General features: G+C 40.0%; 1 protein-coding gene across 2 annotated transcripts; it reads left to right on the top strand.

Moving 5' to 3' along the window:
* Window positions 1–6,236: 6,236 nt before the first annotated feature.
* On the top strand, window positions 6,237–24,113 carry LOC133546626 (gastrula zinc finger protein XlCGF57.1-like). 2 transcript variants are annotated; one of them, XM_061892409.1, is made up of 3 exons: window positions 6,237–6,733; window positions 21,279–21,352; window positions 21,468–21,573. In XM_061892409.1, the coding sequence occupies exons 1-3, from the start codon at window positions 6,559–6,561 to the stop codon at window positions 21,486–21,488; spliced, it is 270 nt and encodes an 89-aa protein (XP_061748393.1). In that variant the 5' UTR covers window positions 6,237–6,558; the 3' UTR covers window positions 21,489–21,573. The 2 variants fall into 2 exon arrangements, with proteins under 2 accessions (XP_061748393.1, XP_061748392.1); XM_061892408.1 differs by having other exon boundaries at window positions 21,279–24,113.
* The last annotated feature ends 657 nt before the right edge of the window (window positions 24,114–24,770 follow it).

Raw genomic sequence — 24,770 nt, 5'->3', positions numbered from 1 at the left:
ACTACCTAGTCAACAGACAGCAATGTGTCATGTTCAATGGAACCCTTTCAAATATTAAAACATTATATTGTGGTATTCCACAGGGAAGTTGCCTGGGACCTTTATTATACTCAATATTTGTAAATGATATGTCATGTATTTTAAAGAATAGTTGCTGTGCAATTTACGCAGATGACACAACAATATATGCACATGCAGATAATTGCACCGACCTGAGCACTATACTACAAGATGAGGTCATGCGGATTTCAAAATGGGTTACAGAAAATAAGATGAAACTTAATATTTCCAAAACAAAATGTCTTGTTATTTGCTCAAAACATGCTCATAGAAAGGAACCCATATTAAATGTTTCTCTGAACGGAGTTCATGTTGAACAAGTTAAAGAGGCCAGGTTGCTGGGAGTTACAATAGATGAAAGACTATCTTGGGCCACTCACATTAAAAACATAGTAACAAAAATGAGCAGAAGCATTTCAACCATAAGAAGAAGTGCCTATTTTTTAAGTAACACATCTATGAAGCAGGTTATACAATCCCTTGTATTGTCACATATGGACTACTGCCCAGCAATCTGGTCTAATGCATCTAAACAAGATCTAAATCAAATCCAGCTTACCCAAAACAGAGCTGCCAGACTAGCTCTCCATTGCTCATTTAGGACCGGCATTAAGATCATGCATCATGAATTGTCATGGATGAAAGTTGCTGAAAGACTGGCTTGTACTTTGAGTCTATTTTTAAAAAACATCTATACATACCATAAACCCTCATATCTGTATTCTCAGCTCTTGCTTGCCAGTGACAGTCACAACTACGGTACCAGGCTAGCCCAAAGAGGTGCTCTCACCCATCTTAAACCCAAAAGTGATGTTTTGAAAAAGACTGTAATGTATCGGGCAATCACTTACTGGAATAGACTTCCACAATTTCTGCTATCAATCACCAGCATAGTGGGCTTTAAGAATAGACTAAAAGGAGAAGTATTGCGTAAAGAGAAAATTCTAGATTGTATCTAATGTCATGACTGTTTTTATTGACTATTGAGTATTTTATTGATTATGGGATAAGCAGCAGAAAATGGAAGGATGATACTTTTTCGTCACTTATTGTTTGTCCTTGGTACACTAATGTGTATATTTTAGGCCATTGGTTCTTTGTTTTATTTTTGCAAAAATGTATACAGTATATCTATTTTTATATTGCTATTTTTATCTTTGGTATGAAAATTATTATGTAACAACATTTATTTGTATTTTTTGGTTCTTTGTTGTTGCTATTTTTGTATTATGACAATTTATCATTGGATCATGTTGTACTGCATTTTAATCGTTTGTTCTGTGGTTGTGTGATGTTTTTTGCCTGGACCCCAGGAAGAATAGTCTCCACTGCGGTGTAGACTAATGGGGATCCTTAATAAACTAAACTAAACTAAATAAGACTTCAGCAGGACAGTAATTGTACGTACGCACTGCATGAGAGGGTGGTAGTAACTGACTCCTCGATGTGCACATCCTGGTGGTGTGTTCGAGAATTACAACAACAAAACAGCTGCAAAAAACAAAATCTGTACAAAAAATGCTGCAAGTCAAAGCCACAGAGTCAGTCCAAGTTTACCACAAACAAGTGCTATAGACAGTCTGTGCATGATGTGACAGTGGATCAACACAGCCAAAGTGAAAATGACACATTCTACGTGGATGGCTTGGAAATAGAAAATTGCATTGACTCTGTAAATCCACAACAAAGAGACCAAGATGAAGGATTTGTCACAGTGTGCATAAACGACATGCCAACCAAAATGAAAGTGGATACAGGTGCTAAATGCAATGTAATGTCACTGAAGACTTTCAATAGAGTAAACAGCGGCGTGAAACTCGCCAAACAACACAGAAGCACAAATTTGGTGGCTTACGGAGGAGCCAAAATCGAGACACAAGGTGAAGCTACGCTGACATGCTTTTTAAAGGGACAGCGCCACTTACTGCCATTTTTCACAGTGGATAGAATGTGACATCACTGTTGGGCTTCCGTGCATGCCTGCGTACGGGGCTAGTCGAGTTGAGTCCCGATGTGCACCATGTCACCACAGAGAACACTGGAGAGTTCAGCGCACGGATCCTCACACAATACCAAGATATTTTCAGTGAAGAGCTCGGAGAACTACCAGTTGTTTACACAATGACAGTGGACCCCAATGTGCCGCCAGTTGTTAGGCCGGCCCACCGCATCCCAGTAGCGATTCAAGACTCTGTGAAAGCTGAACTTAAACGCATGGAAAGCATAGACGTTATTACTTCAGTCACCGAACCAACAGCTTGGGTGTCATCCATGGTCGCTGCGCACAAGAAAGGCAAATCAGAAATCAGATTGTGCATCAACCCCAAAGATTTAAAGGCCTACTGAAATTTGATTTTCTTATTTAAACGGGGACAGCAGGTCCAATCTATGTGTCATACTTGATAATTTCGCAATATTGCCATATTTTTGCTGAAAGGATTTAGGAAAGAACATCCGCGATAAAGTTAGCAACTTTCGGTGCTAAGAGAAAAGCTCTGCCTCTACAGGAAGTCGCAGACGATGACGTCACATGTTTGATGGCTCCTCACATATTCACATTGTTTTTAATGGGAGCCTCCAACAAAAAGTTCTATTCGGACCGAGAAAACCACAATTTCCCCATTAATTTGAGCGAGGATGAAAGATTCGTGTTTGAGGATATTGATAGCGACGGACTAGAAAAATTTTTTTTTTAAAAAGTTAAAAAAAAAAAAAAACGCAATTGCATTGGGACGGATTCCGATGTTTTTAGACACATTTACTAGGTTAATTCTGGGAAATCCCTTATCTTTCTATTGTGTTGCCAGTGTTTTAGTGAGTTAAATAGTACCTGATAGTCGGAAGGGTGTCTCCACGACTGTCTTGACGCGCAGTGTCTCAGGGGAGTTGACGGCAGCTATGGATGGCACAAGCTCAGCTTTTCTCCGGTAAGAACTGTCTTTTTAACCACAATTTTCTCACCGAAACCTGCTGGTTGACGTGTGGTCGGGATCCATGTTCTCTTGACCGCGCTCTGATCCGTAGGAAAGTTTCACCTCCAGGAATTTTAAACAAGGAATCACCGTGTGTTTGTGTGGCTAAGGGCTAAAACTTCCCAACTCCATCTTTCTACTGTGACTTCTCCAATATTAATTGAACAAATTGCAAAAAATTCAGCAACACAGATGTCCAAAAAAACTGTATAATTATGCCGTTAAAGCAGACGACTTTTAGCTGTGTGTGTGTGTGCAGCGCTCATACTTCCTAAAAACCTGTGACGTCTTGCGTACACGTCATCATTACACAACGTTTCGAAGACGAAACTCCCGGGAAATTTAAAATTGCAATTTAGTAAACCAAAAAGGCCGTATTGGCATGTGTTGCAATGTTAATATTTCATCATTGATATATAAACTATCAGACTGCGTGGTGGGTAGTAGTGGCTTTCAGTAGGCCTTTAAATGAAGCACTAAAACGGCCCCACCACCCCATGAGAAGTGTGGAGGAGGTAGCAGCACAAATGTTTTCAGTGCTAGATGCAAAAAATTCATTCTGGCAGATCCGCCTGGACAAGAAGTCCTCAATGAAGACAACATTCAGTACTCCTTTTGGACGTTACTGATTCCTTCGCATGCCTTTCGGCATTAACTCAGCAAGCGGAGTATTCCAGCGCACAATGGATCAGCTCTTTGCTGGATATCCATGCTCAGTCATTGTCGATGACATCATCATCGGAAGCCAAAAAAGGTGCTTGAACGTGTGAAGGAAATAAACCTCAAACTCAACATGCAGAAATGCAAATTTCGACTTGACCAAGTATGCTATGTTGGTCATATCTTCACAAGTAAAGGTTTGAAAGTTGACCCCTCCAAAACTGCTGCTATCACAGACATGCCAGTCCCCACAGATGTCACTTCACTTCACCGTTTCCTGGGAATGGTTAACTATTTTGGCAAGCACATTCCAAACCTCAGTGACATCGCAACGCCACTGAGGAAGCTGACTCACAAAGAGACCGCATGGTGCTGGTTCCTGCAACAACAAGATGCTTTCGACCGCCTGAAAGCATGTCTCTCCTTTCCACCAGTATTGGCCTACTAAGATGTCAAAGAGCCAGTCAGGCTGACCTGTGACGCCTCATGCTTTGGACTAGGAGCTGCCTCATGCAAAATGGAAGGCCAGTAGCCTTTGCATCCCGCGCCCTTACAGAAACAGAAACTTGGTACACTCAAATTGAGAAGGAGCTTCTAGCTGTTGTGTTTGCATGCACCAAGTTCAGAGACTATGTGTATGGCAAGGCCACCACAGTAGAAACTGACCACCAACCGTTGGGGACTATCTTGAAGAAACCAATTCACAATGCCCCGGCCCGTCTTCAGCGGATGCTGCTACGCTTGCAAAGCTATGACATAAGCCTAATCTACAAAAAAGGAAAGCACATGTACTTGGCTGACACTCTTTCAAGAGCCCCTAATGCAACAGACAGTGAGAGCCCATCTGACAGTAGTTCTTTCGACGTCATGTCTGTGAGCTACATTTCTACAGCCCGCCTGGAAGAGCTCAAGAAGCACATGGAGGAGGTTGAAGTAATGCAGACTCAGTGTAGTTTTCCAGCGTGGATGGCCTGCCAGAAAGACTCAGCTGCAGCCTGCCATTGAAGTTTTCTTCCCCTCCAGAGACGAACTCACTGTGGAAGATGGAATTGTCATGAAAGGGCAGAAAGCAGTCATTCCAACGTCACTACAAAAAGAGTACATCAAGATTGTACACAAAGGTCACCCAGGCATTGAAGCGACCAAACGCAGAGCAGGAGGTATCATCTTTTGGCCATCAATGTCACGAGACATCACTAAAGAACTACTTTTTTGCACAGTGTGCAACAGCACAAAACCACATCAGCAAAAAGAACCACTTCATCTCCATCCAGTTCCAGACCTTCCGTGGTCCACAGTTGCTACAAACATTTTTGAATGGCGTGGACAACACTACCAGGTGACGGTGGATTCCTATTCTGGATGGTTTGAAATTGACCTTCTACCAAACATCACAGCGACAGTTGTAATTTCCAAAATGAAAATAACATTTTTCATTGCACGGTACACCACACACACTGCTATCTGATAATGTAAGACAGTACAAGTGTGAGCAATTCAGGAAATATGCTGAGGAGCGGGACTTCATCCACACCACCAGTAGCCCAGAGTTTCCCAAGTCGAATGGACTTCCGGAAAGAGCTGTCAGGAGTGCCAAGCAACTGATGGAGAAATCCCACCGGGACAAACCTTTTTTTTTTCTTTTTTTTTTTTTTCTTCTTTGTCATGAAAAAGGGACGTTTTTGTCATGAAAAAGGGAGTTTTTTGTGGTTGGTGCACTAGTTGTAAGTGTATATTGTGTTTTTATGTTGATTTAAAAAAAAAATACAAAAAAACATTATTATTATTTTTTTTTTTTTTTATAAAAAATTCTTCCGCGGCCCGGTGGTTGGGGACCACTGTTCTAATGTACATACTTGTTCTTATGCTATCTGAACTCACTATGTTCTCTGCTGGATGTACATATCCTACTGTAAGACCTACACTGTTTCAATGTCCACATTTCTCTGTTGATGCAATTGTTGATGACTGAAGTACTGATATTAACCAAAGCTCCTCATCCCACCCCCCGGATTGTAAATAATGTAAATAATTAATTGTATATACTATGATAATTAACCTGTGTGATGACTGTATTATGCTGATAGTATATATTTGTACCATGAATTGATTAACATGGACCCTGACTTAAACAAGTTGAAAACTTATTGGGGTGTTACCATTTAGTGGTCAATTGTACGGAATATGTACTGTACTGTGCAATCTACTAATACAAGTATCAATCAATCAATCAATCAAAAATGATATTTCAAATATATAAACCGTATTTTACTTTAAATCATGTATGTATGAGAATAATTAACTAGTACTGTTTTTAATGCATTTATTGTATTGTCTGTCTAATTGTAATAAATGCAGACGAGGCGTGTTCAACGTTGACTCACACAGCGTGCTCATAACCACATTCTAGCTGTCCGCATGACGACATACGACACCACTTCACGGGGCTACCGCGCATGCTCGTCACTACTGTTGCATGCTGGGTAGTGTAGTTCTTATACTCCCTAGCCCAAAACATCACAACTATGACTCTTTGGCCCCGCCCCTACGGACGCATGCTTGGAAGACATGCGCTTTGCGGCAAAGTCCTCCTTTTCTCCACACACGCTTCTAAGCCTCGGCACATCTCCTCACATCGCTACTAACTACACTTTATTCATCTTCCGTGTCAGGATAAACTCCACTCGTCTCAGCCAAATTTGGAGATTATTAGGCCCGCTTAGCTTGATAGTTGTTTGAGCGCGCCAATTAGCTTAGCATGCTAGTTAGCTTAGCATGTTAGCCGCTAACAAAGAGACGCGGATTTGATCAACACATCGCTTAGTTAAGATCAAGTGTGAGTGTAAAGTGTTGTGATTGTGTGAAAATGTGCGAAAGAACGATAGCAAAGTATGAGGAAGAACTTTGTTGTGTGAAAATGTGTGAAAGAACGATAGCAGAGTACAAAGAGGAACTTTCTCGGACAAAAGAAGAGAACGAGAGACTACGTCAACTATTGGAAGCTGTTTTCAAGAAACCTCAAGTTGTGTTACACAGAACAGGTTTGTTTACTTCTTACTCTCACATTTTTACTAACTTTATATTTCATCATGAACATGACGTGTTTGCAGCAGTCATTTCCATTAGATCAGGGGTGTCCAAACTTTTTCCACAGAGGGCCGAACACAAAAATGTAAGCATGCAGGGGCCATTTTGATATTTTTCATTTTCAAACCATAACAAAATATATGGATTTTTTTTTAATCCTTAGGGCTCCTGGGGAGCATAGAGGGTCTCAGTCACTAAAATGTTAAAAAAAAGGTCAAATTATTATTATTATTTTTTTATTTAATGCTTACAGTAAATCTCTATATCAACTTGAGGTTGATATAAAGTAAAACAAATAAGGTTTTGTGCCTTTTCAGTCAAAGACAACTTGTTTTTTCATCGTAAAACTGAAATATGCAGTATTTAGATAGATAGATAGTACTTTATTGATTCCTTCAGGAGAGTTCCTTTATTTAGCAATTCAAGCCCTCAAAGATCAATAATGCAGGACATCATTGATTTTAATTATTTAATATTTTTGAGTAATCACAGTGAAAAGTTAAATAAAATCCTACTAAATATATTTGAGATCCGAATGGTTCCCCATTCATAAAGTGATTCATTTTTATTAGATTTTTTTTTTTTACTTTTAACACTTAAATTCAAAGATAAACTTCGGATATATCTGTCGATTTTAAGTTTGAACTATTATTTTGTTTATTTTATGTTCTTTTGTCCAAATTTTGATCTTTTTATATGGCAACCACACATCATATGCAATATTTTTCTACATAAAACATGGAAAACAAAAAAACAAATAAAGACACAAGGAAAAAAAAAAACTGCCTGCATGGCAGCTTTGTGTCAACATTGCCACGTTTTCTCACTATATTTCACCTCATTCCACTTTTTTTAAATGTGTTTTTGAATTTTTGCAATACTATCAACTTTGCAATTTTTGCAGAATGTGTGGCGGGTGGGTAAACGATTAGCTGCGGGCCGCAAATGGCCCCCGGGCCACACTTTGGACACCCCTGCATTAGATAATGTCCAAATAGAGGTGATTTGGCACACTTATAATTAAAAAAACAAAAATAATGTTGTTTTTCATCAGATATGTAGTAGTATTGTATACGTCAGTGGTTCTCAAACTTTTTTTGTCATCCCCCACTTTGGACAAGGGGGAGTTTTCAAGCCCCACCTGCCCCCATCGCCACAACAGAACGCTAATGGGGCGGCATAGCTCGGTTGGTAGAGCAGCCGTGGCAGCAACTTGAGGGTTGCAGGTTCGATTCCCGCTTCCGCCATCCTAGTCACTGCCGTTGTGTCCTTGGGCAAGACACTTTACCCACCTGCTCCCAGTGCCACCCACACTGGTTTAAATGTAACTTAGATATTGGGTTTCACTATGTGTGTCACTAGAGAAAAGCGCTATATAAATATAATTCACTAATGCCAAGCTTAACATTTTCAAATGTATTGAACATCAAGTAACATTCATGTCAGGGTTTCCCACACATTCATTTATTTGTGGCGGCTCGCCACGAAAGAATTACGGCCGCCACAAATAAAAAATAAAAAAACATTTTCGGCTTTTGACTCGCTTGACCGCTCATAAAAGCGGTGGGACTCTGTCTGTGAATGGAGCTTGTAGTTACATATTATGTAAATATGATATAAATATGTACATAAAGTGTTGTAATTATATTCCAACTCCGCGCTCTTCTTGGTCATTGCCGCCGCAAGAATATAATAATGAAAACATGTTTTTAAGTGAAATTCCCTCCCGTTCCTCGCGCCCCACCTGTCATGTCTCTATTCCCCACAGGTGGGGCCCGCCCCACACTTTGAGAAACGCTGGTATATGTGGACGGGGGCCCTGCTTTGGTAATAATGTGTACCCCTCTCAGAGATCATATTTAGTTCCACTTCCAACATTCACATGATGGAAAATAAGATGAGATGGTAAAACGTGAACAGTTGTGGAACCTTTTTACTCGGGGGGTGACGGGATCTCGTTGGAAGCGCGATGTATGAGGAGACGCCGTTTAGGTAAAACAAAAAGGTGTCTGCCAATTTAGTTTACAATGTCATTACGTCAGTAGTTGTCAAACTTTTTTAACCAAGTACCACCTCAGAAAATACTTGGATTTCCAAGTACCACCATCATGAACAGCATTAAAATACAGTAGCATAGTAGGCCTTAATTATTCATTAAAAACAAGGAGGACACATTATTTAACGAGTATATTTAATAATTTTAAATACTGTTGCATTACACACAGTTTGAACAGTAACACTTTGTTTGCATGTAGGAATTGATTGAATGATTGATTGATACTTTTATTAGTAGATTGCACAGTTCGGTACATATTCCGTACAATTGAACACCCGAATAAGTTTTTCAACTTGTTTAAGTCGGGGTCCACGTTCATCAATTCATGTTACAAAATGAATTGATTGGAAAATAAAAGACTGTACTTAAATATTACATAGTGCACACCAGATATTCAGGTGCGCACCAGATAGTTTCTAGGATGCAGCTTCCTCAGTTGACCTCTGACCTGGTCCACAAAGATGACTAATGTCTGGTGGAGGAGTAGGGGGTTGCAACCATGGCTGGGGGGGAGAAGACGAGGGGGTGGCTGCGATGAGGAAATGGCTAAAAAGGCAGTAAAAACTTTTTAAACAAAATGTTTGCTCGTGACGTTTTCTGAAATTTGTAGGTATATTCTTGCTATCGTTTTCAGAAGGTATAATATTGTGTTTCAGAGATATGCTTTGACATTTTTGCCGATGACATCTATTAAACAAGACAAGGAGCAAAGAAATCAAACACAGACAGGATTCAATTTAGCTCATGAGGAGAAACGTCTTGGCTGCAACTTTGTACAGTTTCCCACCACGCTCTGACGAGGGAGTTCCACGCGTCCTCTTTCCTTTGGGGCTTTTCTGATTACATAGCTTCAGATGTTTCTAAAGGGAGGGGGGTCGTAAATGGCTGTCGCACTCGATCATAAACAGTTAAAAGAAAAGGTGCCTTGTGCTGCGTCAGGTCTGCTCCCTCTCCGCTTTGTAGCTCTCGGGTCAAGAAAAGGTCTCCTGTGGCTGTCAATAGATCAAAGAAACCGACACCTCCATGTTGCATCCCATCGCAGATAGTGGAGTTTTACAAGCCTTTTGTTTGATAAGATGAAAGACAGTTTTGGGTGTTCTCGCAGGGGACCTGAATTCAATGGAAAACAAAGTTGTTTTATAACTTATATACAATTATTCTGACAATTTTGTTATTATTGTTGATATTATCTGGAATCGATTATTGGTCGCAGTAAAGTAGCAAATTGGGTAGTTTTTAGCTCTAAATGGGGTATTTCAACAAGTAAACAGTACAGTAGGTACTAGGTTTATACATGTGTAATGCCCATAAGGGTATTCCAGTACAATATGCCGAGATGAGATGTGTAAATATCAAAATATTACTTGAAATCAATTTTTGGCAGCAGTAAAGTGGTTGTTTTGGTATATTTTAGCTTTGTAAAGGGTATTTCTACAAGTATACAGTAGGTAATTGATTTATATATATGTCATGCCCATAAGAGTATTTAGTAAAATATGCAGAGATGAGATGTGTCAGTATCAAAATATTACTTAAAATACATTTTTGGCAGCAGTAAAGTGGCCATTTGGGTAGATATTTGCTCTAAAAATGGTATTTCAACAAGTAAACGGTACAGTAGGTACTTGATTTTGATACATGTAATGCTCATAAGGGTATTTTAGTAAACTATGCAGAGATGAGATTTGTCAGTATCAAAATATTACTTGAAATCAAATTTTGGCAGCAGCAGAGTGGTTGTTTTGGTATATTTTAGCTTTGTAAAAGGTATTTCCACAAGTATACAGTACAGTAGGTACTTGATTTATATATATATGTAATGTCCATAAGAGTATTCTAGTAAAATATGCAGAAATGAGATGTGTCAATATCAAAATATTACTTAAAATACATTTTTGGCAGCAACAAAGTGGCCATTTGGGCAGATATTTGCTCTAAAAAGGGTATTTCAACAAGTAAACAGTACAGTAGGTACTTGATATTGATATATGTAATGCTCATAAGGGTATTCTAGTAAAATGCGTGTGTGTAAATATGCGATGTGTGAATATCAAAATATTACATCAAATCACTTTTTGATTCAAGATAGTTTATTGTCATATGCACAGTTAAACAGACAGTTTGCCGTACAATGAAAATCTTACTTTGCTAGTCCACCCTTCAACAAGTCACACGGTACTTAGCTAAAAATAAAAATGTATATACAAGGCACAGTAAGTAACATAACATTATTGCACATTCTGATTGACAGTCAACAGTATAAATATGGAGGTGACCTTGGGTCACAGCAGCAGTTAAAGTGTCTTTAGTGATCAAAGGTGAAACGTGTCTACAGTGATGGTTCACAGTTCGGGGGTGGTCAAGGTAGCTATCTTTTGTTCAAAAAGACAAAAGTAATAACGGGGAGTTGGAGGGAGCTAGCATTCACAAGCCTGATGGCCTGTGGGAAGAAACTGTTTGTCAGTCTGGTAGTCCTGGATTTCAGGCTCCTGTATGGTCTGCCTGATGGTAGGAGGCTGAAGAGACTGTGTACTGTCCTTGATGATGATGTGTGCTCTCCTGGTGGCCCTGGTAGACTACATGTCCTGTAGTGAGGGGAAGGCTGCTCCTGATATGTACTGAGCAGTTTTAATCACTCGCTGGAGTGCCTTCCTGTCCTTAGCAGTGCAGTTTCCATACCAGACCGTGATTGAGCTGGTAAGGACACTCTCAAACGTACTTCTATAGAAGTTGCTGAGAATTTTTGGTGGCATGCCAAATTTTCTCAGCCTTCTTAGGAAGTACAGTCGCTGCTGGGCTTTCTTTATTGTTTGTTGGGTGTTGTGATCCCAGGTGAGGTCCTCGCTGATGTGGGTCCCGGGGAATTTACAGGTTTTCACCCTGTCCACCTTTGTCCCCCCTATGTACAGAGGTGTGTACTGTGCACTCCTTCTCCATGGGTCAATAATCATCTCCTTGGTCTTGTCTGTGTTCAAGAAGAGATTATTATCCTGACACCAGGCCACCAGTTCCGCTACCTCCCTTCTGTACACTGCCTCAGCTCCCCCGGTGATCAGTCCGACGACCGTAGTATCCTCTGCTAACTTGATGATAGTGGTGTTGTTCTGGGAGGCCACACAGTCGTGTGTGAAGAGGGTGTACAATAGGGGGCTCAGCACGCAGCCTTGGGGGGTCCCAATGCTTAGAACTTTTGTGCCTGATGTCTGGTTGCCGATTCTGATTGACTGGGGCCGGTTTGTGAGAAAGTTCAGGACCCAGTCACATAGAGTTGGTGTCAGACCAACAGTGAGGAGTTTAGCAGTGAGTTTTTGTGGGATGACCGTGTTAAAAGCAGAGCTGTAGTCGATGAATAATAGCCTGGCATAGGTGTCCTTGCCCTCTACGTGGGTGAGGGTGGTGTGGATGACAGGGTTGACTTCATCCTCAGTGGACCGGTTCTGCCGGTAGGCAAACTGTAGAGCAGGGGTCACCAACTCGGTGACCGCGGGCACCGGTCACCTGTAAGGACCAGATAAGTCGCCCGCTGGTCTTTTCGAAAAATAGCTCAAATAGCAGCACTTACCAGTGAGCTGCCTCTATTTTCTAAATTGTATTTATTTACTAGCAAGCTGGTCTCGCTTTGCTTGACCTTTTTAATTCTAAGAGAGACAAAACTCAAATAGAATTTAAAAAATCCAAGAAAATATTTTAAAGACTTGGTCTTCACTTGTTTAAATACATTCATTTTTATTTTTTATTTGCTTCCTATAACTTTCAGAAAGACAATTCTAGAGAAAATATACAACCTTAAAATTGATTTTAGGATTTTTAAACACATTCACCTTTTTACCTTTTAAATTCCTTCCTCTTCTTTCCTGACAATTTAAATAAATGTTCAAGTATTTTTTTTTTGAATTGTAAATCATTTTTATTGTCTGTATTGTATTGTGTTGTAAATATTCATGTTCGAAATAAACTAAAGAAAGAAAGAAAGAAAATAGGAATAATAAATACATTTTAATTTAATTCTTCATTTTAGCTTCTGTTTTTTCGACGAAGAATATTTGTGAAATATTTCTTCAAACTTATTATGATTAAAGTTCAAAAAAATGATTCTGGCAAATCTAGAAAAACTGTAGAATCAAGTTTAAATCTTATTTTAAATTATTTTGAATTTCTTTTAAAATGTTTGTTCTGGAAAATCCAGAAGAAATAATGATTTGTCTTTGTTAGAAATATAGCTTGGTCCAATTTGGTATATATTCTAACAAAGTGCAGATTGAATTTTAACCTATTCAAAACATGTCATCAAAACTCTAAAATTAATATTAATCAGGAACAATGACCAATGATGTTACATAAATTATTTTTTAAATTTTTTCAAAAAGATTAAAATTAGCTTGTTTTTCTCTTCATTTCTTTCAGTGTGAATTTTGAATTTTAAAGAGTCGAAATTGAAGATAAACTATGTTTCAAAATGTAATTTTAATTTTTTTCGTGTTTTCTCCTCTTTTAAACCGTTCAATTAAGTGTTTTTTTCATCATTTATTCTCTACAAAAAAAAACTTCCGTAAATGGAAAAAAAATGTACGACGGAATGACAGACAGAAATACCCATTTTTTTATATATTAGTAGATTTATTTATTAAAGGTAAAATGAGCAAATTGGCTATTTCTGGGTATTTATTTAAGTGTGTATCAAACTGGTAGCCCTTCGCATTGATCAGTACCCAAGAAGTAGCTCTTGGTTTCAAAAAGGTTGGTGACCCCTGCTGTAGAGGGTCCAGTGTGTCTGGGATGGTCTTCTTGATGTGTGACATGACTATCCTCTCGAAGCACTTCATCACTATTGGGGTGAGTGCAACAGACAGGTCACAGTGTTTTTCTTTGGCAGGGGCACGATGGTGGTGGTCTTGAAGCAGGTGGGCACAACAGCTTGTGTTAGTGACAAGTTGTATATGTCAGCAAGTACGTCAGCCAGCTCTGATGAACACACCCTGAGGGCCTGGCCAGGGATGCTGTCTGGGCCGTCTGTCTTCCGTGGGTTTGTTTTCTTCAGAACTGTACGTACCTCTGCTGTTGTCACAGTGAGCGGTGGGTCCTGCGTGGGCTCCGTGGTAAGAACCCCTCTCTGTTAGTTGGTGTTGAGGACCTCGAAGCGGGCGTAGAACTCATTCAGCTCATCTGGCAGTGATTGTTGGCTGTTTGTGACCCCCCTGCTCCCCTGCTTGTAGTCTGTGATGTGTTGCAGGCCTTGCCACATGCGCCGGGAATCTGTGTTGAAGTAGAATCCCTCCAGCTTTAGTCTGCATTGTCCCTTGGCCTCGCTGATGAATTTACACATGTCATGTCTGGCCTTCTTGTAGTCCTCAGCGTTGCCTGAGAGAAATGCAGTGGAGCGGGCATGTAGCTTGGACCGAACATTAATCCAGGGTTTTTGGTTTGGGTATATCTTGTATTGTTTTGTGGGAACAATGTTTTCCACACACGTACTGATGTAGCCAGTTACACCGGAAGCATATGCCTCTATGTTCACAGTACCGTCATCCCTCTGAGCAGCAGTTTTATACATGTCCCAGTCTGTACTCCCAAAGCAGTCCTGAAGCACTAGTTCAGTGTCTTCATTCCAAACTTGAACAGTTTTACTCACTGGGGGGGCTTGCTTGGGACGCTGGATGTAGAAAAGCTGAGATGTGATCAGATAGTCCAAAGTGGGGTCTGGGTACAGCCTTGTAGGCTCCCCTCACGTTGCAGTACACCTGGTCCAGGGTGTTTATCTCCCTCGTAGTAAAGTTCACATATTGATGGTATTTTGGGAGGACACTCTTTAGGTGGTTAAAATCCCCAACTACCGTGAACGCAGCATCAGGGTGTGGGGTATTTTGTTTACTGATGACGTCATGCAGCAGCTTCAGCGCTGTAGTGGAGTCCGCCCGTGGCGGGATGTAAACAGACAGTATAAACACTGCACTGAACTCCCTTGGCAGGTAAAAAGGTCTGCATTTCACCATCAACAACTCAATGTTGTCCGAGCAGTGTCTTTCAACCACCTGTACGTCCGAGCACCAGCTGTTACTCACGTAAACACAGACCCCGCCTCCGCCTTTCTTGAAGCCTTTGTCCGGCCTTCACGGTAAACTGAGTGCGTTGTTAGCTGGATAGCAGAGTCTGGGATGCTGTCCGAAAGCCAGGTTTCCGCGTAAATAAGAGCACAGCATTCTCTCAGTTCACGTTGGGATGTAGTCCTGGATCTCAGCTCATCCAGCTTGTTGTCGAGTGAGCGCACGTCAGCTAGCAGCAGGCTAGGTAGTGGTGGTTGTGTAGCTCTAGCCTTTAGCCTAGCATGTAGCCCCGCTGTCTTGTTGTTGTTGTTTTGTGGTTAGCTGGCTCTCGTCGTAGCAGAAAGTTGAAGTCCGTCAGACTAGAATTGAGCTTGTGGTGAGCTTTTCCGATGTCCAGAAGTGCATCTCTGTTTTATCTCACTGTTGCATGCAAAAACTTTGCATTTAGGATGCAAATTAGTACTACAAACCCCGTTTCCATATGAGTTGGGAAATGGTGTTAGATGTAAATATAAACGGAATACAATGATTTGCAAATCATTTTCAACCCATATTCAGTTGAATATGCTACAAAGACAACATATTTGATGTTCAAACTGATAAACTTTTTTTTTTTTGCAAATAATCATTACCTTTAGAATTTGATGCCAGCAACACATGACAAAGAAGTTGGGAAAGGTGGCAATGAATACGGATTAAGTAGAGGAATGCTCATCAAACACTTATTTGGAACATCCCACAGGTGTGCAGGCTAATTGGGAACAGGTGGGTGCCATGATTGGGTATAAAAGCAGTTTCCGTGAAATGTTAAGTAATTCACAAACAAGGATTGGTAGAGTGTCATCATTTTGTAAGCAAATTGTCGAACAGTTTTAGAACAACATTTCTCAACAAGCTATTGCAAGGAATTTAGGGTTTTACCATCTACGGTCCGTATAATCATCAAAAGGTTCAGAGAATCTGGGGAAATCACTGCACATAAGCGATGATATTACGGACATTTGATCCCTTAGGCCAGGGGTCGGGAACCTTTTTAGCTGAGAGAGCCATACAAGCCAAATATTTTAAAAAGTATTTCCATAAGAGCCATATAATATTTTTTTTAAGACTGAATACAACTATTATTCTATCTTATTTCAATTATTGTGCAGAAATATTGGGAAATACATATCATATCAACATAATGCTTTTATTTCACAGAAACGAGCAATTTGTATAATTTTTAAAGTACGATATAGCGACCACACAAAACCACTTCATTAGGTCACAATTACTAAAACTAAAAGACATTGTAGAATTGAATAGTCTATTAATGATGTTCAAAGCGAGAAATACAATTCTTCCAAAGGACGTACAAAAGTTGTGTGTTCACATCTGAAGATGAGAACCACAGAAGGCCGTATGACTTTAAACATCCAAGAGTGCCAACAAATTTGAAACAAATGTGCTTGTCTGTTGTTGCTGTGAAAGCATGATATTCTCTAAACAAAGACTTAAAAAGCTGTGAGAATACCTTTGTTTTTAAAAAGTTATAAAAAGAGAAAACTGGAATTATATCAAACTGAATTTTGATTTAGATTGGACGTGTCATTGTGAAAATGCTTAAAGGAAAATTGAAAAGTATGTTGGAGTTCGGGTGTTGTTGGAGGGAACAGTTATAAAGTCATCGAAAATAATTGGTGTTAAAAAGGGGGGCAGATAAATATAAGAATATTATTCTTCCATCTGCTCCTTTCTGATCATGGAAATGTATAAGAAACAAAAAAAACAATGAAAGTGTCAATTGTACGTGGCTTGTATATATGCATTTTAATGAAAGGAATAACAATAAATGATGATGATGCATTCATTTTTAAGTAAGTCCAACATTTTTTGAGTATAATAAGTCTCTTATTCTTTTTAATAACATTGTTATTCTGAAGCTAAGCAACAATAAATAAAATACTTCTTACCATTAATGCGACTTCTTGAACAGGTGCGGTAGAAACCGGATGGATGGATTAAAATGCATGAAAATATTTTATATTTTGAACGTTATTTTTGACACTATGATTACCGGCAGAATTATTCATTACTTACCATGTTTAGCAATGTCAGCTAAGATTTATCTGAGAGCCAGGTGCAGTCATCAAAAGAGCCACATCTGGCTCTAGAGCCATAGGTTCCCTACCCCTGCCTTAGGCGGTACTGCATCAAAAACTGACATCAGTGTGTAAAGGATATCACCACAGGGGCTCAGGAACACTTCATAAAACCACAGTCAGTAACTACAGTTGGTCGCTACATCTGTAAGTGCAAGTTAAAACTCTACTATGCAAAGCCAAACCCATTTACCAACAACACCCTGAAACACCGCCGGCTTGGCTGGGCCCGAGCTCATCTAAGATGGACTGATGCAAAGTGGAAAAGTGTTCTGTGGTCTGACGAGTCTTCATTTCAAATTATATTTGGAAACTGTGGATGTGGTGTACTCCGGAACAAAAAGGAAAATAACCATCCGGATTGTTATTGGCGCAAAGTTGAAAAGCCAGCATGTGTGATGGTATGGGGGTGTATTAGTGCCCAATGCATGGGTAACTTACACATGTGTGATGGTATGGGGGTGTATTAGTGCCCAAGGCATGGGTAACTTACACATGTGTGATGGTATGGGGGTGTATTAGTGCCCAAGGCATGGGTAACTTACACATGTGTGATGGTATGGGGGTGTATTAGTGAACAAGACATGGGTAACTTACACATGTGTGATGGTATGGGGGTGTATTAGTGCCCAAGGCATGGGTAACTTACACATCTGTGATGGTATGGGGGTGTATTAGTGCCCAAGGCATGGGTAACTTACACATGTGTGATGGTATGGGGGTGTATTAGTGGCCAAGGCATGGGTAACTTACACATGTGTGATGGTATGGGGGTGTATTAGTGCCCAAGGCATGGGTAACTTACACATGTGTGATGGTATGAGGGTGTATTAGTGCCCAAGACATGGGTAACTTACACATGTGTGATGGTATGGGGGTGTATTAGTGCCCAAGACATGGGTAACTTACACATGTGTGATGGTATGGGGGTGTATTAGTGCCCAAGGCATGGGTAACTTACACATGTGTGATGGTATGGGGGTGTATTAGTGCCCAAGACATGGGTAACTTACACATGTGTGATGGTATGGGGGTGTATTAGTGCCCAAGGCATGGGTAACTTACACATGTGTGATGGTATGGGGGTGTATTAGTGAACAAGACATGGGTAACTTACACATGTGTGATGGTATGGGGGTGTATTAGTGCCCAAGGCATGGGTAACTTACACATCTGTGATGGTATGGGGGTGTATTAGTGCCCAAGGCATGGGTAACTTACACATGTGTGATGGTATGGGGGTGTATTAGTGCCCAAGGCATGGGTAACTTACACATGTGTGATGGTATGGGGGTGTATTAGTGCCCAAGACATGGGTAACTTACACATGTGTGATGGTATGGGGGTGTATTAGTGCCCAAGGCATGGGTAACTTACACATCTGTGAAGGCACCATTAATGCTGAATGGTCCATACAGGTTTTGGAGCAACATATGTTGTCATCCAAGCAACGTTATCATGGATGCCCCTGCTTATTTCAGCAAAACAATGCCAAGCCACGTGTTACAACAGCGTGGCTTTGTAGTGAAATAGTGCATGTACTAGACTGGCCTGCCTGCAGTCCAGACATGTCTCCCATGGAAAATGTGTGGCGCATTATGAAGTGTAAAATACGACAACAAGACCCCGGACTGGGCTTCACGGTGGAAGAAGGGTTAGTGCGTCTGCCTCACAATACGAAGGTCCTGTAGTCTTGGGTTCAATCCCAGGCTCTGGATCTTTCTGTGTGGAGTTTGCATGTTCTCCCCGTGAATGCGTGGGTTCCCTCCGGGTACTCCGGCTTCCTCCTACTTCCAAAGACATGCACCTGGGGATAGGTTGATTGGCAACACTAAATGGTCCCTAGTGTGTGAATGTGAGTGTGAATGTTGTCTGTCTATCTGTGTTGGCTCTGCCATGAGGTGGAGACTTGTCCGGGATGTCCCACGCCTTCCACCCGATTGTGGCTGAGATGGGTGCCGGCGACCCCAAAAGGGAATAAGCGGTGGGAAATGGATGGATGGAAGACCCCGGACTGTTGAACGACTGAAGCTCTACATAAAACTAGAATGGGAAAGAATTCCACTTTCAAAGCTTCAACAATGAGTTTCCTCAGTTCCCAAACGTTTATTGAGTGTTGTTAAAAGAAAAGGTGATGTAACACAGTGGTGAACATGCCCTTTCCCAACTACTTTGGCACGTGTTGCAGCCATGAAATTCTAAGTTAATTATTATTTGCAACAAAAAAAAAAAGTTTATGAGTTTGAACATCTAATATGTTGTCTTTGTAGCATATTCAACTGAATATGGCTTGAAAAGGATTTGCAAATCATTGTATTCCGTTTATATTTACATCTAACACAATTTCCCAACTCATATGGAAACGGGGTTTGCATAATAAATAAAAAACGTAAATGTTGTCAGGAGGACGACGCAAAGACGTCAGTCACGGGGGGGCGCCATCTTGGAACAAAGTCATTGTTAAAATAATATGCCTTATTTTTTTGATGAGTTCAGTGATTATTGACTAGATTATTACTTTGGGAATGTGAGAGAAGAAGAGTTGTGGTCTTGTGAGAATTGTCTGCATTCACACACAATTCCTTGAACAATTGCCTCATCTACTTATTATTATTATTATTATTATTATTAAATGTATCTTACCATATTGCTGAAAGTTTTAACTTCCCCTCGGGGATTAATAAAGTACCGTATTTCCTTGAATTGCCGCCGGGGCGCTAATTAATTTAAAACCTCTTCTCACTCCGGCACTTACCAAAGGCATGCGGTGTATTTAGGCCTGCGCTTAAAAATTTGAGTGTGATGTAAGGATACATCATGAAAAGCACATTTAATAAAAAAAAGTTATTATGGTCTTACCTTTACTTATAAATGATGTCTATGTGCAGCTCCTTCTGATCAAAAGCATCGATAACTTGTTTATAGAAGTCTTCCTTATCTTTCTTCAGTTTTAAAAGTCTCTCTGTCTCGATGGAGATCTTCCATTATTACCTCCTGCTTCGATTGAAAGTCCAGTTTAGAAAACTGTTTTATTTTAGATATGTAATCCTCCATGTTAAAAGTGCAAGCGAGAGGAAAAAATAAACACACGCTGCTCACTCTTGCTACTTGTTGTCACTTCTTCTGCAGCCGAGTAGTTGCGAGGAGGATCACTAGCGCCCTCTACCACCAGGGGGCGGGAGTCACTAAATGACTCATATTTGACACACGCAGCTACGGTAAATTAATAAAACATAGCTCCTTACTGTTCTTTTTAGCATATTCAATAGCTTGGACCTTAAACCCTACTGAATAGCTCTTAATCGTCTTCCCTTTATGCGATTTCAAATGAATGAAATCAGCCTCCTCCATTTTGAAAATGATGACAGGTGAAGTGTCACTCGTGACGTGACGAGTTTGACCCGACGGGAATTGTAGGCATATGCTAATTATTTGGCGAAACGAGTTTGACCCGGCTTTAATCCTGAGCCGGCGGTAATGCTAAGCATGCGCTAATTAGTTTGCGAAACGTGTTTGACCCGGCAGTAATTCTAGGCAGGCGCATACTATATACCCGGCGGCAATTCAAGGAAATACGGTCTGTCTGATTCTGATTCTGATTGAATGTGTGGACTGCATGAATGATGCCTTCTCAGTTCTCACTCTAACGCAATTTGAATGTCTAGAAACGCACTAAATTAATATAATCCATTATTACTAATATTAATAAGGTTAAAAAGTTATCTTTTGAAGGTGTAGTCAGTAATCTGATTACTTCTTCCCAGTTTAACTGTGGTGACACTATCTAAATGAAAGCAAAACAGATGTCATCTTTCTTGGCCAACATGTTGACTGTGCTCATGCTTCTTTTATAACAGACATGTCTCTAAAGATGAATGTGAAAATGACAGTAATTATTGTCCACCAGCAGGGGGAGCTCATCACTAGTACTACTGTGTGGAGGCTGGCATGTGGTACATTATTTCCTGTGTGTGTATGACTTATTCAGAGGGAGAACAGCACACTTTTATGTATGGCGTCTACCATTAAGGATTGCAGGAATTACTTTTAGGAGGTTTTTATATGAATAAGGTGGATTGGCCGTTGGCCTGGAAAGGCATTCCCCTGAAGGTCTTCTGCATGTGTCAGCTGGAAGTACCCTGACTGCTGTGAGGGGAAACTGATGAGATTGTGAAATCATTTCTTGGTGTAGGACAATGTCTCATGTGATTGAGCAAAGCTGGACTTTTCTGAAGAATGTTTTTTTTCTCCTGTTCCACAGACCTCAATAAAGAACATCTTCCTCATGAGCAGGAAGAAGAGCCACAGCCCCACCACATTAAAGAGGAAAAAGAGGTACCACATTCCCAGCACAGCAAAGAGGGAGGAGAGGAGCCACATCCCCCCCACATTAAAGAGGAAGGCGAGACGCCACAGACCCATAATGTTAAACTGACCCTTCACATTAAAGGGCAAGCGGAGGACCCACTGATCTTACACATCAAAAATGAAGAGGAGGACCCACTGACCCCTCACTTTAAGGAGCAAGAGAACCTGCTGACTCCTCACATTAAAAAGGAAGAGGAGGACCCACTGACACCCTACTTTAAAGAGGAAGAGGAGGACCAAGAGCCGCCGCACATTAAAGAGGAAGAGGAGGAAGAGGGCATCAGTCAGCCTAAATGGTTGGAGGAGTTCCCAGTGACTGGTGTCCCTGTGAAGAGTGAAGATGATGAGGTGAAAGGTGAAAGTGAGGAGAGGGGAGGGGGGGAGCCTCCAAGCAGCAGCTCAACACAACACATGACAACAGAAGCTGATGGAGACCACTGTGGAGGATCACAAGCAGACAAGCTCTTAGCTCCACTATCAGATAGTGAGGACACAACGTCACACTCTCCTGACACTGATGATGAAGACTCTAAAGATGATAAGACATGTCACACTGACAACACTCACTTCACTTGTTCTCACTGTCACAAAACCCTTAAATACCGTAGTAGTCTGAAAAGACACATGAGAACACACACTGGAGAAAAACCTTTTTCTTGTTCACTCTGTAGTAAAGGTTTTACACAAAGTCACAATTTAAAAGTACACATGAGAACACACACTGGAGAAAAACCTTTTTCATGTTCAATCTGCGGTAAAGATTTTACTCAGAGGCCAGATTTTAAAGTACACATGAGAACACACACTGGTGAAAAACATTTTTCCTGTTCAACCTGTGGTAAAGGTTTTGCACACAGTAGCAAATTGAAAAGACACATGAGAATACACACTGGTGAAAAACCTTTTTCCTGTTCAATCTGTAGTAAAGGTTTTACACGAAGTCAGAGTTTGAAAGAACACATGAGAACACACACTGGTGAAAAACCTTTTTCCTGTTCAAACTGTGGTAGAGGTTTTACACAAAGTCAGAGTTTGAAAGAACACATGAGAATACACACTGGTGAAAAACCTTTTTCCTGTTCAATCTGTGGTAAAGGTTTTACACATACTAACAAATGGAAAAGACACATGAGAATACACACTGAGGAAAAACCTTTTTCCTGTTCAACCTGTGGTAAAGGTTTTACACGAAGTCAGGGTTTGAAAGAACACATGAGAATACACACTGGTGAAAAACCTTTTTCCTGTTCAACCTGTGGTAAAGGTTTTACAGAAAGTCAGAGTTTGAAAGTACACATGAGAACACACACTGGTGAAAAACCTTTTTCTTGTTCAACCTGTGGTAAAGGTTTTACAGTAGGTCAGAGTTTGAAAGTACACATGAGAACACACACTGGTGAAAAACCTTTTTCCTGTTCAACCTGTGGTAAAGGTTTTAGACACAGTCAGAGTTTGAAAGTACACATGAGAACACACACTGGTGAAAAATCACATTCCTGTTCAATCTGCAACAGAAGCTTTAGTGAGCGATCAACCCTTGTAGCACACATGAGAAGACACCCAGGAGAGAAAGTGTTGAGTTGCAGTGTGTGTGGTGAAAGATTGTCTTCTAAGTACCAGTGTAAGAAACACAAGTGTGCTGGTGAGAACAGCAGCAGCAAATGAAACTGCAGGATTTGAAATAAACTGTCCAGACTTTCATTTTGACTTTCTAACAACATCAGCACATATAACATGTGTGACATTGTTGTTTGTCTAACAATCTGGTTAATATGATCTTTACATTTATATAGATTAGATAGTTTGAAATATAAAAGTATTACATATTTGTACTTCTAATTGTTAATAATCCCATAGATTATCACCTTTATATGATATACATATGTACTGGTTCACATCTGAAACATCTTCTGGACCACTTCAGGAAGCATATTATTATTTACTTTATACATCATTTAAACAGTTGTCTTTTATACAATTTTAAAATGTGTGACTTTATGAATCATTTGTTGGGTCTCTATAATCCATGTTATTAATAATCTTTATTACTCTCTTTTGTAATAAGATGATTGTGTTGTGATTATTTTATATGTATGTCCCCAGACCTTTATGCTATATAAAAGGGAGAGAAAATGGCTGAATTGTCTGAGGAAAGATTTTTTTTTTTTTCTACAAACTGACTCTCGTGGAGAAAACAAAAATTCCCATTATTGGGTTTCGAACATTTTTAATATATGTATTCTTTTTAAACATCCCCAAAACTGTATCAGTATCAATCAAAGTTCAGAGTGTCAGTAAAAAGCTAATATTGTACATCATCCCACAGATATTTACTTTGCATTCTGTTGGAGCAAAATTTTCTTATTTGTTTATTTTGTTTTTATTTAGTTTTCTGTAATTGATTGCTGGCCTCAGTTGATGCTGAATTTCCTTTTCGGCAGATTGCTCCGCCCACTTCCTCTTGAGAACCAGGAGATGTTGACAGGGATGGGACCGTTGCTATGGTGCGGTTGCTATGGTAACGTCATTTAATTGGGTTCAGGTGGGAACACTGGAGGGGCGACTGCATGGAGGACACAAACTGTTTACAAGCTTGCTGTGTGTGGTCAGGTCTCACTGCTGTGACAATGTTGCATCCAAGTCAAGGTCAGCATACTTTATGTTCTACAGCCTACATGTCATTTCAGTTTGATAGCCAAAAATAAACTGATTGTCATATCCAAACATATTTCCACAGTACTGGACATTGAATCATTTGCACGCTACTACAACTCAACATGTACCACTATCATAAGTCAACTTAACTACTACCATAACTCAACCTGTACTACTATCATAAGTCAACTTAACTACGACCATAACTCAACCTGTACTACTATCATAAGTCAACTTAACTACTACCATAACTCAACCTGTACTACTATCATAAGTCAACTTAACTACTACCATAACTCAACCTGTACTACTATCATAAGTCAACTTAACTACTACCATAACTCAACCTGTACTACTATCATAAGTCAACTTAACTACGACCATAACTCAACCTGTACTACTATCATAAGTCAACTTAACTACTACCATAACTCAACATGTACTACTATCATAAGTCAACTTAACTACTACCATAACTCAACCTGTACTACTATCATAAGTCAACTTAACTACTACCATAACTCAACCTGTACTACTATCATAAGTCAACTTAACTACTACCATAACTCAACCTGTACTACTATCATAAGTCAACTTAACTACTACCATAACTCAACCTGTACTACTATCATAAGTCAACTTAACTACTACCATAACTCAACCTGTACTACTATCATAAGTCAACTTAACTACGACCATAACTCAACCTGTACTACTATCATAAGTCAAC

This window comes from Nerophis ophidion, unplaced genomic scaffold (genome assembly GCF_033978795.1).
Source record: "Nerophis ophidion isolate RoL-2023_Sa unplaced genomic scaffold, RoL_Noph_v1.0 HiC_scaffold_35, whole genome shotgun sequence".
Classification (NCBI taxonomy): domain Eukaryota; kingdom Metazoa; phylum Chordata; class Actinopteri; order Syngnathiformes; family Syngnathidae; genus Nerophis; species Nerophis ophidion.
The sequence above is the reverse complement of the archived record's forward strand: the minus strand, read 5'-3'. Positions and strand labels throughout refer to the sequence as shown.

Excerpts from the sequence above, each read along its gene's own strand:
- LOC133546626 (XM_061892408.1), top strand. The coding sequence starts at position 6,559 with ATGTGCGAAAGAACGATAGCAAAGTATGAGGAAGAACTTTGTTGTGTG. Across the intron at positions 6,734-21,278 it reads AGTTGTGTTACACAGAACAG|ACCTCAATAAAGAACATCTT; the intron begins GTTTGTTTACTT and ends CCTGTTCCACAG.